The 16,830-nt window shown below is 37.8% G+C and overlaps 1 protein-coding gene across 1 annotated transcript; it reads right to left on the bottom strand.

Annotated features, from left to right (window-relative positions):
• Nucleotides 1-1,854: 1,854 nt before the first annotated feature.
• Nucleotides 1,855-16,586, bottom strand: riok3 (RIO kinase 3 (yeast)). Its single transcript, XM_017466879.3, has 13 exons — nt 16,339-16,586; nt 13,336-13,451; nt 12,259-12,401; nt 11,975-12,082; nt 10,127-10,236; nt 8,857-9,000; nt 6,344-6,471; nt 4,160-4,342; nt 3,656-3,815; nt 3,059-3,139; nt 2,875-2,964; nt 2,588-2,695; nt 1,855-2,459 (listed from the first exon to the last, which is right to left on the bottom strand). The coding sequence occupies exons 1-13, from the start codon at nt 16,372-16,374 to the stop codon at nt 2,352-2,354; spliced, it is 1,515 nt and encodes a 504-aa protein (XP_017322368.1). The 5' UTR covers nt 16,375-16,586; the 3' UTR covers nt 1,855-2,351.
• Between the last annotated feature and the right edge of the window lie 244 nt (nt 16,587-16,830).

Genomic DNA, 16,830 nt, shown 5'->3' with positions numbered 1-16,830 from the left:
CTCTATACACCTCAGAATTCATCCTGCTACTTCTATCAGCAGTCACCTAATCAATAAAACACCAGTGACCCAGCTCCACTGGCAGCCAAACATGCCCATGCCATAACCCTGCTTTTACGTGTTTGTCAGATGATGTGGTATGCTTTGGAACATGAGCGCTTCCTTTCCTTTTTCATACTCTTCTCTTCCCTTCACTCTTGTACAAGTTAATATTGCATCAGAACTGGTCAGGCGTTTTTACGCCTAATCTGGCCATTCTGTTCTTGAGTGTTACTAGTGATTTGCATCTTGAGGTAAACCATATGTATTTACATTCATGAAGGCATCTCTTGATTGTAGACTTCTACAATACTGTAGATACACATACTGTACATCCTCCAGAGTGTTCTTGACTTGGCTAAATGTCGTGAAAGGGGTTTTCTTCAACAAGGAAAGAACAAATTCTGACCCTAACATCTGTGTGGCTCAGAAGAAATCGATATTCATCAGAGCAGGCTACATTTTTACCAGATTTAAATTGTCCAGTTATGGTGAGCCTGTGCCCACTCAGCTCTCTCATCTTTCTGCTCTCAAGAAGAAAAAAAAAACCCGACGTGGTCTTCTGCTGTTGTAGCCTTTCCTCCTCAAAGTTCAACATTCTGCTCACAATTGTACAGAATGCCTATCGTAGTTGATGTGGCCTTTCTGTCCGCTCGAACCACTCTAGACATTCGTCGTTGACCTCTCTAATCAACAAGGTGCTTCGGTCTACAGAACTACTGCTCACTGGATGTTTTTTCTTTATTGCACAATACTGAGTAATCTCTAGAGACCGTATTGTGTGAAAATCCTAGATCAGCAGTTTTCACACCAGCTCATCTGGCACCAACAATCATGAGATCACACAAATTCAAAGAGATCACACCCCCCCCCCACTATTGAGGGCTGATGTGAACATTAGCCGAAGCTGCTGGCCCGTATCCGCATGATTTTATGCGCTGCGTTGCTGCCACACTATTTGCTGATTAGATAATTGCATGAATTAATAGGTGTACAGGTGCTCCATGAGTGCACTTTTGATGCTTGAAAATATGTTCCTATGCTCAGCTTAACTGTCTAATAACACATTAGGACAAACATGAATAAAGTCACTCGGGAGATATCTCAATCCCTCAGTTCCACAGTGCAGAAAAAGCGACGAGTTTAAAACCATCTATCCATGTTGCCAAACTAATAGGTTGACCTTTTCCCAGCGAACGTTTGTATGCACTTCAGTCTGACATGTTTAACTTTAGTTTATTGGTCACTTTTAATACAATACAAATAGATGATCAATACTGCTTTTAGTAACTTAAAATTTGTTTTTTACTACTTATTTAAAGTCAGCGCTAAACACACACTGTCCTGTTATGGCAAGTGATTGACATGAAACAACAGTTTTGCTAATATTAAAATTAGATCCAAGTTGAACAACATCCAGTATTTAAAAGGTACAAAATCGCTGAAAGTTTTTGTTTTTTCCCCCCGAATATATTGGTTGAATATCTCCGATAATTGTGTTATACCAATGCAGCGCTACTGGAGTTATCCGCCTGGAAGTAAATGATATGTTGTGATGATGTAATACTACTGATCACATTCTCAGGTGTGTTTGAAGAACTGAAATCAAAGAGAATCTCTCGGTATTTGATATGATGTCTCTATAGACTACACGACACTGCACTATGTGTGCTGAAACACAGAAGTCGTGAAGCTGTCTTGAACGTCCAATTTGAAGCTTTGAGAAATTAACGATTGACTCTTCATCCTGCCATCACTAGACTGTAACCTTCTGGTAACGTGTGCTTAAACATTTGATTAATCACATTCCATTGATCAATTTCAAAGTTTATTCATTTCTCCATGAGCTGTAAAATATTACACGAAGCCAGCATACAGCAACATTAAGATAAAGCCACAAAAATCAGAAAACATCAACGCATCAAGCATGTTCCGCACCAACCAAATGCTTTAAATAAGCATTCGATTCATGCTAACTGGTATTTTATGTAGAGAGAAATACGACACCGTGTCATATTTACTAATCTAGTTGCACATATCTCATTCTGTCCCATTATTAGCCCATATTGCAACACTGATCAATAACAGGTTGTGCTCAAACGGAAGATTTGATGCTGCTGTGTACTAATATAGTTGATCTATTAGTACACCATTTACTTGCTATTTGAAGCAATCCATCAAAAGAAGGTGTGTAAAGATGGGTGTTTCAGATGCCTAGTCAGCAGAAAATGCTGTGTAATGCACTTAAACATCCTCACATTTTACCCCGGTCAACTTGTGAACCTGCCTTTTTTCTGGATGTTATCTTATTGTTAATCATCCTCATTTAACAGAGGTGGGCCATTCTCACAAGTATTGGTACAGGCCTTCTTGCTTCGCTTTTGGACATGGTCCTCATTCATCTTCTCCAGTTCCTGAATCTGTAAAGACATATGGATTGATTTAGGAAACACTGTTCTACACACACAAAAAAAAAAAAAAAACAACAGTATTTGAGTAAAGTTTTTTTTTTTTATTAATGTTAAAAGTTCAATCATTGTACACTTACCTGGGCTAAGAAATCTGCCTCATTGTCACTCGTGATTTTCAGTCCAGACACGGTGTTAAAGAGCTCATACACATGCATAGCTTCTGTTACCCCAGCTTTCTGGAAAAACTTAAGCGGGGGGGAAAAAATGCATGTGAATAAATTACTGCAATTATTGTATGTAATAAAACACTGTGGAAAGACCCAGCTGAATCTATGAAGAATGCTGTAAAAGTTATGATGAGCTTGAATACGTAGAAATAAAAACAATAACTGGGCAATAGAACATTATGTAGAGAGACACTTACTGTAGATACATTCCTGCAATCTCGGAACAGAAACTCCAGACCATGAGGGTGAGCGGGCTCAACCGACTGGCTCACATCAATCAACCACACCTGTAGAAGAATCCTACTAATTCTAATATTACAATAACTAAATAAGCATTTTAAAACAGAATTTGAAAGTGAAAATGACTGAGAATTTCCCCACCTGTCCCTCATGCCAGAGCATATTATATTCACTCAGGTCAGCATGAACAAGGTTACACTGCTGAAACAGCTGCTGCATCATCTATGGAGAAAAAGAAGAACTACAGTGCCCTACAAATAATTATTTTTGCTGGGTACTCTAGTCATGAGTATTCCGGAGAAATGCTTTATCTTGGAATATCATAGCTAATACTTTGAATAAAAGTCCACCATTTTGGTGCGCATAAGCAATGGAATGGAACCAATTTATTTGATTTAATTGCAAATCAAGCATTTTTAGGTTGTTGAAATATTATGGTGACTTTATACATACTCTGACCAGACACAGGTTTGATACAGATGCTCCAATGATGAAACTAATGAATAGTGAAACTGTTGGTGGAATGTTTTCTTTAATATTTTCATGTATCTTGTGTGTCTGTGACAGTTACTCCTTAAAAATCAGTTTTCAAGCCATTACTTATGCATAAAGTGTTGAAAGATTTATCAAGGGAAGTTGTATTCTACTCTAATCTTCTTTCTGAAAAAACAAGTCATTTTCAACAAGTAAAGGGAAAATGTCCTAATTATAGCAAATGGAAATCTGGGGAGAGTATACCTGTAGTACTTGGTAATATGCCTTCTTCAGGTCCTCAGAAGTTAGCATGGCATCTTTTATCTTAGGAGCTGGCACATGGTTCTGACCAATAAAAGACATTACAAGAATATGCTTCTTCAGAATCACCACTTCTGGGCAGGGAATCCCAGCTTTTTTCATCCTGTATATGTATCCAAGAGAAAGACGTACAGTATGGTGAGGTCCATAAATATTATGGACATTAACAAAGTTGTTATTATTTTAGCTGTCTACACAGTATATATTAGAGTTAAAATTAAATCATTTAATCTGACATTAATTTGAGGGCATTTACATCCCACCCGGTTGGAAAAACAGAAAGACCAGATTAGACTAGAGACAAAAACGCCTTTAAAAAAAAAAAAAAAAAAACCTTTTTAATACTGTTGCATTCAGCTGAAAATTAAGGATAGTCGCAGATATAAACCTCAAAAATAGCAATAGTGGAGAACTGCTCGCTTACATACAAGGGTGTTGGAGTCTTACCTGGTCAGGTTGTGCATCTCCTTTTCAGCCCACAGGTGGATGATCTTACGAGGATTCAGCTTACTGTAACGCTCTTTAAAGCGGTAGTCGTCCTTAATGTATTTGTCCCGGTTCTTGAATTCATTCAACGTAGTCTTGAAGACCTTGAGGACACACTCCTCTGGAATTAGCATCTCCTCGAAGCTAAGAGATGATTTAGAGCAACATTACAACGTTTCAGCTGTTTTTCAATGTATAAACAAGTCCGATATTAACTCTTTTGAACCAGTACGAGCAAATTCAACTCGTGCCTGGTGTGTACGCACTAGGTTTTTAAATGCTTGAAATTTTAAATAAATAAATAAATAAATAAATAGCACTCAAATTAATCATTTGTCATTAGACATTTGCCGGAAACGTTGACACGCACGACAAGAAATAGTTTTTCTTTAAGTGTAAGCATATGCATGACCCCTGGTGCAAAGACAATACATTTTGCAATTTGCGATTTCCAATAGAGGTTTTAAAACTACATGATCCCTGGCTTCTCAACCAGACAATTCCCTGCATAATCCACTCATAATTTCATAAAAGTGAAGAAAATCCAGCACAATACATTTTATTCAACAAAGGAAGAAGAGAAGAATGTGTCACTAGGGAGTTGACATCTTCTGATGGCATTTAGATCATACAGTGTTCTTGAACAATGTCTTGGATGCAAGGCAGAGGGGTTTGGTTTACACTTTTTCCATGTGCATCCTGTGGCGACACAAGCAGCTTTGTTCACACACTTGCCTGTATAGCTCATGTACTGTATAGCTCATAAACATCTGGACACTGACAAAGTCATTGACATTTTAGATGTCTACAGCAGTACATAATAATGAACTGAATGCGCTAAAACAAATGAAGACTTTCAGCTTTAATTTCAGGGTATGTACATCCGATTCGAGCGAATGGTGAGTTCTGAAGTATTTGGCTGAATCCGAGTAGATAATAGCACTGATATCATCAGTGCTGATATTATCAGCAGTCACATCATCAATAAATACAAGGGAACATGTTCCACTGGCAGCCATAGGATGACGTGGCATGCTTCCCTTCATGAGCAGTTCCTTCCCTTCTCCATACTCATCTCCTCCCATCATTCCGACACAAGTTAATCATCGTCTCATCTGTCCAGAGGATGTTGTTCCAGAACTGTACAAGCTTTTTAAAGAATAAATTATGTTTAGCCTGGACTTCCTGCTTTTGAGGCATCTTTTAGTAACCCCTCTCTATGTATTCTGGCAAAGTCTTCTTTTGACAGTTGACTTTGATACAGACCATGTAACGGCTGAGCAGCCAACTGTTCCATTATGTTCCCTTAAAACCGTGGTGGAGGGGACCATATATACTCTTAAAGTAAAGCTGAAAGTCTGCCCTTTGAGGAATATTTATTATTCCATTTCAACCCCAATATACTGTGGTAGACAGCTAAAATAATCATGTTTTCCAAATCCAAATATTTATGGACCTAACTGTACATCAGGAAGATTTAAAAGTGACATTCACTAGGTGGCATGTCCGAGCCAAAACTTCCCTGTCTGCTAGGTTTCCAAGTCAATCTGTAACATCTTTAGAGATTTCATGCACAGCAATATTAAAACACACTAACAATCTTTGGCTCTCAAAACTTTCTGCTGCCATTGTGATAAATGTCTGAGACTCGAAAACTCTCCAAAGTATTTAATAATGTTAAAAAAAAAAAAAAAAATTGGTAGGTTTAAAAGCTAGGTTTTATTTATTCAAACACTAATTGTAATTGGAAAAAGGTTTAGTGCTAGTACTCAATAACAGCCTAGAATAATACACAAGTATGTGATTTGATACACAACATTAGTTTGTTTAGTGGAGGTAGATGGATAGGGAAATTTGGATAGGACTATATTTCTTGCTGAACCTACACTAGTACAGTGTTAGAATAGTGAAAAAATGTACCATATCAAATTTATATGTGGCTTGTCTGAATGTGGCTCGTAGAAACATTTCAAAGCATTAATACACACAATCCATCTTCGATATTTCTAATAGTAATTTGTAAAATAAATGAGGAAATGGTGAGTTTCTCTTGCAAGCTCATTTGTAAACGGAGCAACCTGTAATTTTGGGAACCTCGGCTCGAAACCTTGACCATTGTAATTCACAGATACAGCCTGCACTCACCTCCCCCCATCAGCATGAAACACGACAGACTCTTTCCCTGTGCTGATACATCCATTAATGTTCTCCAGGATTCCTGCATTCACCATTTTGTACATGAGCAATCTGGTCTTGGGGTCCACTGCATGCTCCTATAGATGGAAACAATTAAAATTGAGCACATGTAAAAATTTAGAAAGAAAAATCATCACTAGATTTTACAATTTATAGACATATAATGCAATTAATTTTTCTTGCTTATTTTTGAATTTGATAAGAGCACCATTATGGCAACATATTTCTGTCTAATATTCTTCTTCCATCATTGAATGTTTAGCAATTGCCTTTAAAACTTCCTTTTTTTTTTTTTCTTTTTTTTTTATTGCTGTCACAAATATTTGACTAAATAAAACTGGCCTATAATGTTTATTACCTTTTGTCAGAAAGTACACTGAACTACCATTTTTAAAATAATAAATAAATAAAAATCCACATGGCCAACAGAATGTGAACACCTGACCAATCACGCCCATATTTGCTTTTTGCCCCATTCCAGATTTAGTCCCCCCCCCCTGCTGTTATAACCTCAACTCTATTAGGAAGGCTTCTGAGGACCTCAGAAAAAGAGTTGTTGATGGTCATCAGGCTGGACAAGGTTACAAAACCATCTGTAAAGAGTAAGGACTCCACCAATCCACAGTCAGATAGACTGTGTACAAATGGTGTAAATTCAAGACCTCCCCAGGAGTGAAGACCAACAAACTCAAACAGCAAGACGTGTAATAGTCCATGAGGTCACAAAGGAACCCAGGGTAACCTCTAAGCAACTAAAGGTGTTGCGTTATCCAATGCATTTCTGTCTACTCTATGTGCTATTTGTGCGTCTATGTCGGTGGTGGGATGGGTTTCTTTTGTCTCCTCCCCCTTCTTTAGGCCCTACCTACTGCATGCGTCACGTTCCGGCTTGCTAATGGATGATCACGTCTTGTCCACGCCTGCTCTGGCCTTGTGCAACAGGATTGGTTGCCTTCACATTTCCAGGAAGTGTACTTAAGCCTCGTCAGTCTCCATCTCAGGGCAGGTCATTGCCATCGCTTTGTGTATAGAGAGAAGTTCTTTTTGCCGGTGTATGACTATTTCGCCTGTGTACGACCCTATGCCTGATTTGACTTTGTTTATGCTCTGCCCAGTTACGATTCATGTGATACTTTTGTGTATATATGTATATATTATTTTGGAAATTAACACACTAATAGTCACCTCTGTAAATAGTGCACGGTTAAAGAGTGGTTAGTAGGAAGTCGGCGCCATTTGTGTTGATTCTTCTTTTCTCCTGGTTTTGGGTTAGCTAGGGAGTGAGGGAAGACGGTGTATTTTTGTTTTCTTTTCTTGTAGTTTAGTTAGTTTTATTCTGGTAAAGTTAGAGGGTATTTTTGTTTATTATTTTGGCCTGGCCGGTTTCTGAAGATTGAAGCCAATGTATATATAAAAAGTGCTCCGTCTGGCGAATAAAAACAAAGCAAACACAATCGTGGTCTCGCCAACCCTTTTCTTTTCTTTTCTTTTATTTTTTTGTATGTTGCAGCCCGACCTAGACCGGGTCGTAACCAAGGCCTCTCTCACATTGGCTAATGTTAATGTTCATAAGTCCACCATCAGGAGAACACTGAATAACAAATGGTATGCGTGGCTGCACTGTAAGGAGAAAGTCACTGCTATCCAAAAAGAACATCGCTGCCCTTCTGATGTTTGCAAACAATCATGTGGAAAAGCCAGAAGGGGTTAATATCGGATTATCGTTGTCCATGTAAACGTACTGACTGACTGTTGTTTTTGGGTTTATCTTCACAGCTCTCACAATGTTTGTCCAATGCCTCCAAAAGTGTCTCTCTTTTCTCGGCTTCAAAATGGCTTGATTTTCTCCTATACACAGCTCCCTGATCTGCATGTTGACTTATCCTTTTTCACAACAAATGCAGTCTTCACAGGTGAAACTGAAGGCTAAAACCAAGAGCAGATGTTCTCTTGAGCTATTTATTGTTTAAACAATCAAAAAGGACACACCTAGGTAACAAAAAAACACCTGTCAGGAACACGTTCCAATATTTTTTGCTTGCCTACAAACTGGGTGGTCTGATACAAAATGTGCTATGTTCTATGTCATTTAACACGTCTACATATAAATACCACCAAATAAAAGCTGAAATTCTAAACCCTCTTGTCATGTTCATCTTTTGATCTCAAACCCGTATGTCTTCAGTCTACAGCAAAAAGAAATGACTTGGCCTTCCCATTCCAATAGTTTCAGACAGGGCTATTGAGCTATACTTTATAATGGTTAAAATAAAACAAAAAAAGCATCGCAAGTGAGGCAGTGGAAACAGTAGTACAAGGCATAGGCACGACAGATTTGAAAGCGGACACAACCAGTGTAAATATACACTGTATATTTAAGTAAATAGTAAAATTGTGCAATGTAGTGGGTAGTGATAACTTTTCATGTGTAAATCCAGTCTCCATTGTTGTGTAGGACTTACAGCAGTTGAGTGCTCCTTTTTCTCATGAAGTCGGGCGCTGCGTCTCTGCTCAGTTTGACAGTGTCTTTTCAGAGAGTTGTACACTGGATTTGACAACTTCAGGTCCATGCCTATCCCATCACCTACATGCACCTCTGGAGCAAACTGTGCAACATAAAGAAACAGGGGACATTTGAGAAGGAAGGCTGTATGAGAAAAGGTGAAGCAGAGTAAAAAAAAAGAAAAAAGAAAACCAGAAACTGGAAAAAATTTGCTACACAACAAATTATTACACTACAATAATAATAATAATAATTATTATTATTATTATTAGAACTTGGGACAACATGTCAACATGTTCTTAGCATGTGTGGGGATGTAAAGACTGTTGGAAAAACAGCCTAGAAATACGTGTACTCTTGACCCATTATATATATTCTAAATATAGTAAGAGGAAACTTCAGTTTATTTTTATTTGTATAGCGCTTTTCACAATAGACATTGACTACGTTTACATGGACAGCAGTAATCTAATTATTGACCTTACTCGGAGTAAGATAATGTTGTGATTAAGGTGTTTACATGAGTCGCTTTTAGAATACTCCCGTCATGTTCCCGTTTTACATGTTATAGATCATAATTAGATTAATAGCCCGCGTCATTACGTCACCGCGCCACGCCGTCCCTCCAGTATTTCACGTATCAACATACAGTTCGTCTTCGTTATGGGACCGTATACAGTTTTGGGTGTTTTTTTTTTACGAAAGCTTCAAGTGCGGTTAATTATTTGTCATGCTGTACGTACCAAATAGACAACTGCTTGAAGCCGTGGGCTGCGTCCCAAACCGAGTACTTACCGTCTGTATAGTAGCCGTGTACGTGCATTTTTCCCCACTACAGGCCTATAGTAGGAAAGTTTGCGGTTTGGGACGCAGCCGAACTCTCTTGTTTGGCCGTAAAACGTAAAACTGCCGTGTGTGATCGTGTCCTGTTGCAAAATGCGGAGAAAACTCACATGACGTTAATAGTGTGATTAAGGTGTGTACATGTCTGTAATACATGTCCATAATGCGACTAAAACAGGAATACTCCACACGTCTTAATTCGATTAGAACTTAGTTCGAGTATGACCTTAATTAGATTAAGGTAAGTAAAAATTGCTGTTTACATTGTAGTTTTTTAATCAAAGTATTGTCTTAATCGGATTAAGAGTGGATTATTGTTGTCCATGTAAACGCAGCTATTGTCTCAAAGCAGCTTTACAGAAATACCAACACGGTAACTAACTTACATTATCCATTCGTGCGGTGTTTTTACGTCCGCAGACCTCCTCGTCATGTTTCGTGGTAATGTTCTTGCCTTTCCCTGCAAAACCCTTCTTTGGTGTAGTGGTTGGCTTTTCTGTTAAAATCACACATAATATCAAGGCCATATGAGGTTTAGGTTACCAAAAGTGACAGTTCAGCATCATCTTGCTTCGTAGACTCTCTCCAACACTGCATTTTTTTAAATGCACGAAATTTAAGTAAACCATTTTTGTGTTGATTATGATGTATGTTTTGGATCATTATCCTGCTGGAAGATCCAATCACGGCCCATTTGAAGCTTTCTGGCAGAGGCAGTCAGGTTTTCATCTAATATCTGTTATATTTGATGGAGTCCATGATGCCATGTATCCTAACAAAATGTCCAGATCCTCTGGCAGAAAAACAGCCCAAAACATTAAAGATCCACCTCCATATTTAACCATGGACATGAGGTACTTTTCCATACGGCTACCTCTCTGTGTGCTCCAAAACCACCTCACCAAATTACCAAAAAGCTCTATTTTGGTTTCATCTGACCATAGAACCCGATCCCATTTGAAGTTCCAGTAGTGTCTGGCAAACTGAAGACGCTCGAGTTTGTTTTTGGATGAGAGTAGAGGCTTTTTTATTGAATCCCTTCCAAACAACTTGTGGTGATGTCGGTGACTTCGGATTGTAGTTTTGGAGTGCTATTTTCTTATAGCCACGCCCCATTTTGTGAACCTCAACAACCTTTTGCCGCACATCACAGCCATATTCCTTGCTCTTACCCAATGTTATGAATGACCAAAAGAATTTGGCCTGTGTGTTACCTCATATTTATACCCCTGTGAAATAGGAAGTCAGGGTTGAACAACTTCCTGTTCCTAGTCACCCAGGCGTACTAAAAAATTTTTTACATATCAATGGGAATATACTTCCTATATATTTTTCCTCATATGAATTCATAGGGGTGCCAATAACTGTTGTACACCTTTTTTTTTTTTTTTTTAATAAACTTGTGTTGTGTTTGCAATTGTTTGATGTATATGAGAGCAGAGTAGTTGTGAATTTTTTTTTAAACAAAAAGATCAGAAGCTTAAACAATAAAGACAAGTCTTCACAGCCTTCTTTGCTCATATTTACCGAGGGTGCCAATATTAGTGGAGGGCACTGCAACTGCTGTTAAAATGTGTTGCTTTGAAAATGCCTGGTCTGTTTACTCATTTTCACAAAATATATACCACCTCCACATCAATTAAAATAGGCACAAATCTTGTTATTATTAACCTAAATATCTTAAGACCAACAATGATTTGAGATGATATTTCATTCTGGCTGTAGTTTTAACTGTAGGATAGACAAATATCACAATAAAAAGAGATTAAAGCTTCCAAGTCTGGACCTCTTTGCAAGTAGGCTTCCTTGCTAGCTAGCATGGACTGTCTGCAGTGCCCCTGGTCTATTTTGTGTTTCTTCTCTAGAGGTTCCAGCCAGCAATATTAAAAAAAGTAAAGAACTATCTAAAAAAAAAAAAAAAAAAAAAAAAGATGTCGAAACATTACAGGACAATATGAATGTACCAAATAAAAGAAATAAATGAACAGCATTCTCCTAGATATTTTGTTCAGCTGGCAATAGCTTGTAATCTAAACAAGTAGCATGAAACCTAATGTGGGTCAGGAGTAAACAAAAATCGAGAACTGTGCCTATCAACTCTACTAGATGGGTGCACAGTTATGCACAATGACTACGACTACAATAAGTACGCACGGCACTGGTGTACACGTATTAGGCTTAGGGTAACTCATGCCAAGCAATTCATTGTTGATTCAAGAAAAACTAACACTTACCAAGGCGATAAGGGTCATGGCGCGTGTCCTGCCAATCTACTTCATCATCAGAGCTGTCACTGTCCTCAAATGGGTGAACCATGCGGTAGTTTTCAAAGGAAATCGACACTAGAAAAGACCAATAATTCATGAAATCAAATACTTCATAACATTGTTCTAGAAATACGTACCGCATGATAAACATGCAGGTCTTTGACTAATAACTAGTTGTCCTCTGTAGATCTGTCTCTTATTCTTAGCACTGATCAGTCGCTCTTCAGTATATGGATTCAAGATAGGTTTACCTTTACTCTCTCCGTTGAACTTCTTTTCTTCTCTGCGCAACTGTGTGTCAAACTCCCTATCAAACTCCATCTGAAGCATCTGAGCCAGCATCAGGTCACTGGATGTTTCCGTCTCCTGCTGTATACTGGCAAGGTCCAAGTCACTGAAAAGAACAAAACGTGATAATGACGTGATTTTTGAGATGATTCTGGGTTTAGATGTGTCCATATAACTGTCAGAACTGTAAGACATATCAGTCAGAGTCTCCGAACAACATTTCTGGCTTAGCGTGCAGTGCTGTACTGATTTTAGCAGTATTACAGGATTGATCCCGGTAGGGTTCTCATTACGGCTGGGCGATATATCGATATAACATCGATATCGTCATAAACAATTTCGCGATATAGGATTTTCTGAAATATCGTAGGTATGGTGATTTTTTTTTACGTTTTTAATGATTACAAATTAAAATGGTACTGAATGGATGCTACTGATTTGATGTAATACAATGGAAAAAAAAAAAAACCTTAATCTTCTTTGTCTTTGTAGGCATTAAATGAAAGTATCATCAAACTCAGTTTAATGATTTTTTTGGTTTATTTTACTACTGTTTTGCAAACAGTTTGTTAGCTAAATCATATATTGTGAGACACTGATTAAAGAATATTAAAAAATAATGAAAGTGAGCAAACCCTTTAATTTGAATAAAACTAGTCATTCAATTATGACATAAGAAATGTCGCCATAGAAACCGAGGACCGGTCCTACGGCCAGTCTATGCGTAGCCATAGGCTGTTTCAGGCACGTTTTCAGCCCTCTGTACATTGAGTTTTGAGGGCATGAGTTAAGGGAAATGATCTGTGTGACTTTACAGGTGCTCAATGTACAGGACTATGAGGGGAAAATCAGTGTTTCCAAAACTTTTGTTAATTTGGCAAAACATTTTCAACAAAACTTTACTAAAAGACTGATAAATGAGGCCTGCTGTTGGGCTGTGTAGAAAAGCGCTGGTGCTAAAACAGCATAAAATGCTACTAGAGTAAAACAGACCAATAAAAAGGCATATGGCTTTTTATGCCATATGCTCTTGGACTCACTCGGGGCAGGTGAGGAAGGAGCTGTATTCCTCATGTAGCTGCTTGGCCAGCTGTTCACTCATCACATCTGTCAGGGAACAAGGGGTCGGGGTCACATTTACAGTACCCCACGGGCTCTAAAAATAAATACACAAACAAACAAATAAACAGACAGTTCAAGTACTACAACAGTGCATTGAAAAGGTTATTATAGTAAACCTATTACAGAGTACACAATATTGCTGTGTAGGTAGCTGAGACTGAAATGGTCAGATTTAATTACAAAACTTTAGTGTTCAATGGGCTGCCATAGATTCCCATGTGGAAGTATAAGAAGAAGAAGAAAATGTACATTTACAACAGTGTGGGTAGGCTCCTAAATCAAGTAACAAATGTAATAAACAACAACGACGACTAACAATGAATTACAGATATTTGAGTAAATACCTATGCCACCTGTGGATTGATTGGCAGGTGGTGGCCGCATTTTTCAACACATCTCAAGGTGGAGTTTCACACTCCAGTATTTTGACACCAATTTTGTTAGGATAGAAAAAATAATCCTGTCTTCCCAAAACATAAATAAAACATAAATTTTACATTCTTATTATCCTACACAGCGTCACGAGGGAGCCTGGATCCTGGGGAACTTGGGGCACAAGGCAGGGGACACCCTAGACAGAGGCCACAATCTCACACATATTCACACACTGTGGACAATTTGGAAATGCCAAATCAGCTTACAATGCATGTCTTTGGACTGGGGAGGAAACCGGAGTACCCAGAGGAAATCCCTGAAGCACAGAGAGAACATGCAAACTCGCAGGGCGGAGGCGGAATTCGAAACCCCAATCCATCCACCAGCCCTAAGCCACCGCACCTCATTATAACTGATTGATATGTGGCAGTTATGTTATTTATATAGTACTGTGCAAAAGTCTTAGGCACCCCCCTTTTTTTTTAGTACAAATTTTGTTATAGATTTTTATTTTATGACTTCTACATTAGTGAGTCAGTACAAAAAATTTCCAATTCCAAACATTAGTTTTTTCAGCACAAGATTAAATGTTACAGAAAAAACGTGTGTAAGCAGCATATTACGTAAGAGAACTTTTTTTTGGACAAAAAACCACAATGAAGGCTGCTGGGTTTTGCTGCAAGTGCGACGGTCAAAATCTCCAGAAGAACTGTGACTGATTCTACAAGATGCTCAATAAAACTTACCTAACCTAACTTACTTAACATTTCCTTATAAAACTGCACAAATTGTACAAGAGACTAGGCTTTATTTATTTATTTATTTTTAAAGCAAAGGGTCGTCAAACTAAACAGCAACTTTGTTTCATTTATTACTGCACTTTATAGTATTTTTTAAAAATGTATAAAGCATATAATCACGTATACATTACCGCACAGTGAAATTCTTTTCTTCGCACACCCCTGCATGTCAGGAAGCTTCTTTGTTATTGATGAATAACAAATCTTGTGCATTTCATTAGTAAGACCTTGCTGCTAATTACTGTCTTAATGACTGTGGAAGTAGGAAGGGTGTACTTATCTGTCCCACCCAAATGTCTGTGGGAAAATGTCAGTTTACTTTTTGTTAACAAATGACTGCATATTGAAATCTGTTCTTTTTGTGTGTGTGTGTGTGTGTGTGTGTGTGTGTGTGTGTGTGTGTGTGTGTGAGTGTGTGTGTTTATTGTTGTTGTCGTCACCTGAAGTTATTTGTTTGTTTATAGAAACCACAAAATTGTTTTTATTGTAATTTTTTAGGCCCTGATTAATAATCAAACATTGATAAAAAACATTGAACTAAAGGGGGGCTTTTATTTTTTAAAATTTTATTGTTGTTGTGGTTAATGCCATCTTGGCCGACATAACAGTATTACTGACATCATAATGTTGTGGTGGACAAAATGCCAACCAAAAATTTAAGGAAAGCATTCGTGCTGTAATCAGTCACATGGGAATCTGCCATTGAGCAACCGGTCTTGGCGATGACGTCACTTTATTACTGTGGGTCAACGTCCAAACAAGTTAATATACTTTTATTAATCCCTCATGGGGAAATTAGTGTAGCAGTGGGGTGTGTGTATATATATATATATATATATATATATATATATATATATATATATATATATATATATAAACTGTAATCTGTAAAGCCAAAGAAAAGAAAACAGAGTCAAATATTATCGTACTGTACAGATGACGTATTGACGTAAGCCAACCCGGAAGTTAGCATCACCCTGGTTCCCTCGACAAAAAAGCCAATAAGATTTTCCCATTGCAGAAAATAAGCTCCCGTGACCAACAAACGTTTATGATTCTTCCACGTTTTACTCATCAAGATATTGAATTTTGAAGACTAAATACAATCTCCAGAAGTAAACAGCTAAAATTAGGCTGTAAACAAACTACACCACGGTCGCATGGCTCCAACGTCACCACCACTAAGCTTCCGACAACTCTTTCAATCTTTTTTTTTATTTAATTTAAAAATACTATAAAATTGATAAATCTACAAATTGGGCAGTTTGAGTTGGAAAACAGCGAGGCTGTAGTAGATTTACAGTAGATGTAGTATTTTTTTTTCCTGTTCGGCGTGATGACGTTTAATTTCCCCGACAAACTCTGTAGTCGCATTTACCCACTTGTTAGCAACCAACTTTAAAAAGAAAAACACACACACACGAGCGGAGTATTACTGGTGTATTTTATGTAATAAATTAAAACGTGAAATTATATTCAGCTTGTGTTTACCACAGACCTTATTTCAGGTATTTGAAGAAAAAAAACCATTCAACAAAACTTATTGACTTATGGAACCGGAAGCGCTAAAATGATTACTCGTTTTCCTGCGGCACTCTACATTACGTCACCATTATAAATAACTAAGGTTAGTTAGTGTATTACCGTGTTACAGGCCGCAGCCTGGGCACCCGTATATCACTGCTACATAAAGTGATTAAGTGACACTAACACTAATACTTATTTAGGTTACTTAGGAAGGCTCACCTTTATTTCTTCTGCGACGACGTCTACCTGATCCATAATGGCAGCTTGATGACAACGAATGTCCGAAGGAGATATACGCACTTAGCAAACGGAAGAATCTTAAATAAATTACTTAATTTAAAGTTGAGAAAGAGTTAGTTAGCTAAGCTCGTATATCTCTTAAACCCTTACAATAAGAGAGCAGTGCTCACTCACGACTGTCAGGCGTCGTTAACACTGTAAGCCAGTGCTGTGTCGAAACAGGAACAAGGGGGAAAAGCGCAGCAAAAATTCTTCAAATTAAAAGTTATTATACGTGCTTTGCTATTCTAAAACGTTTGACGTGTTATTATTCTCATTCTACAGTGTGCAGTATTTATTCATTTTTTATAATAATATTTACGTCCTCCACAGTCTTTTAATCGTTTCTTCATCGTTGAACAATGAGTCCCGAATCACTGCTACGGTGCTCATAACGGACTTTTATTTTTGTAATCGAACGCGGCTACACGT

This window comes from Ictalurus punctatus, chromosome 1 (genome assembly GCF_001660625.3).
Source record: "Ictalurus punctatus breed USDA103 chromosome 1, Coco_2.0, whole genome shotgun sequence".
Lineage (NCBI taxonomy): Eukaryota > Metazoa > Chordata > Actinopteri > Siluriformes > Ictaluridae > Ictalurus > Ictalurus punctatus.
This window is presented reverse-complemented; position numbering and strand designations above follow the sequence as displayed.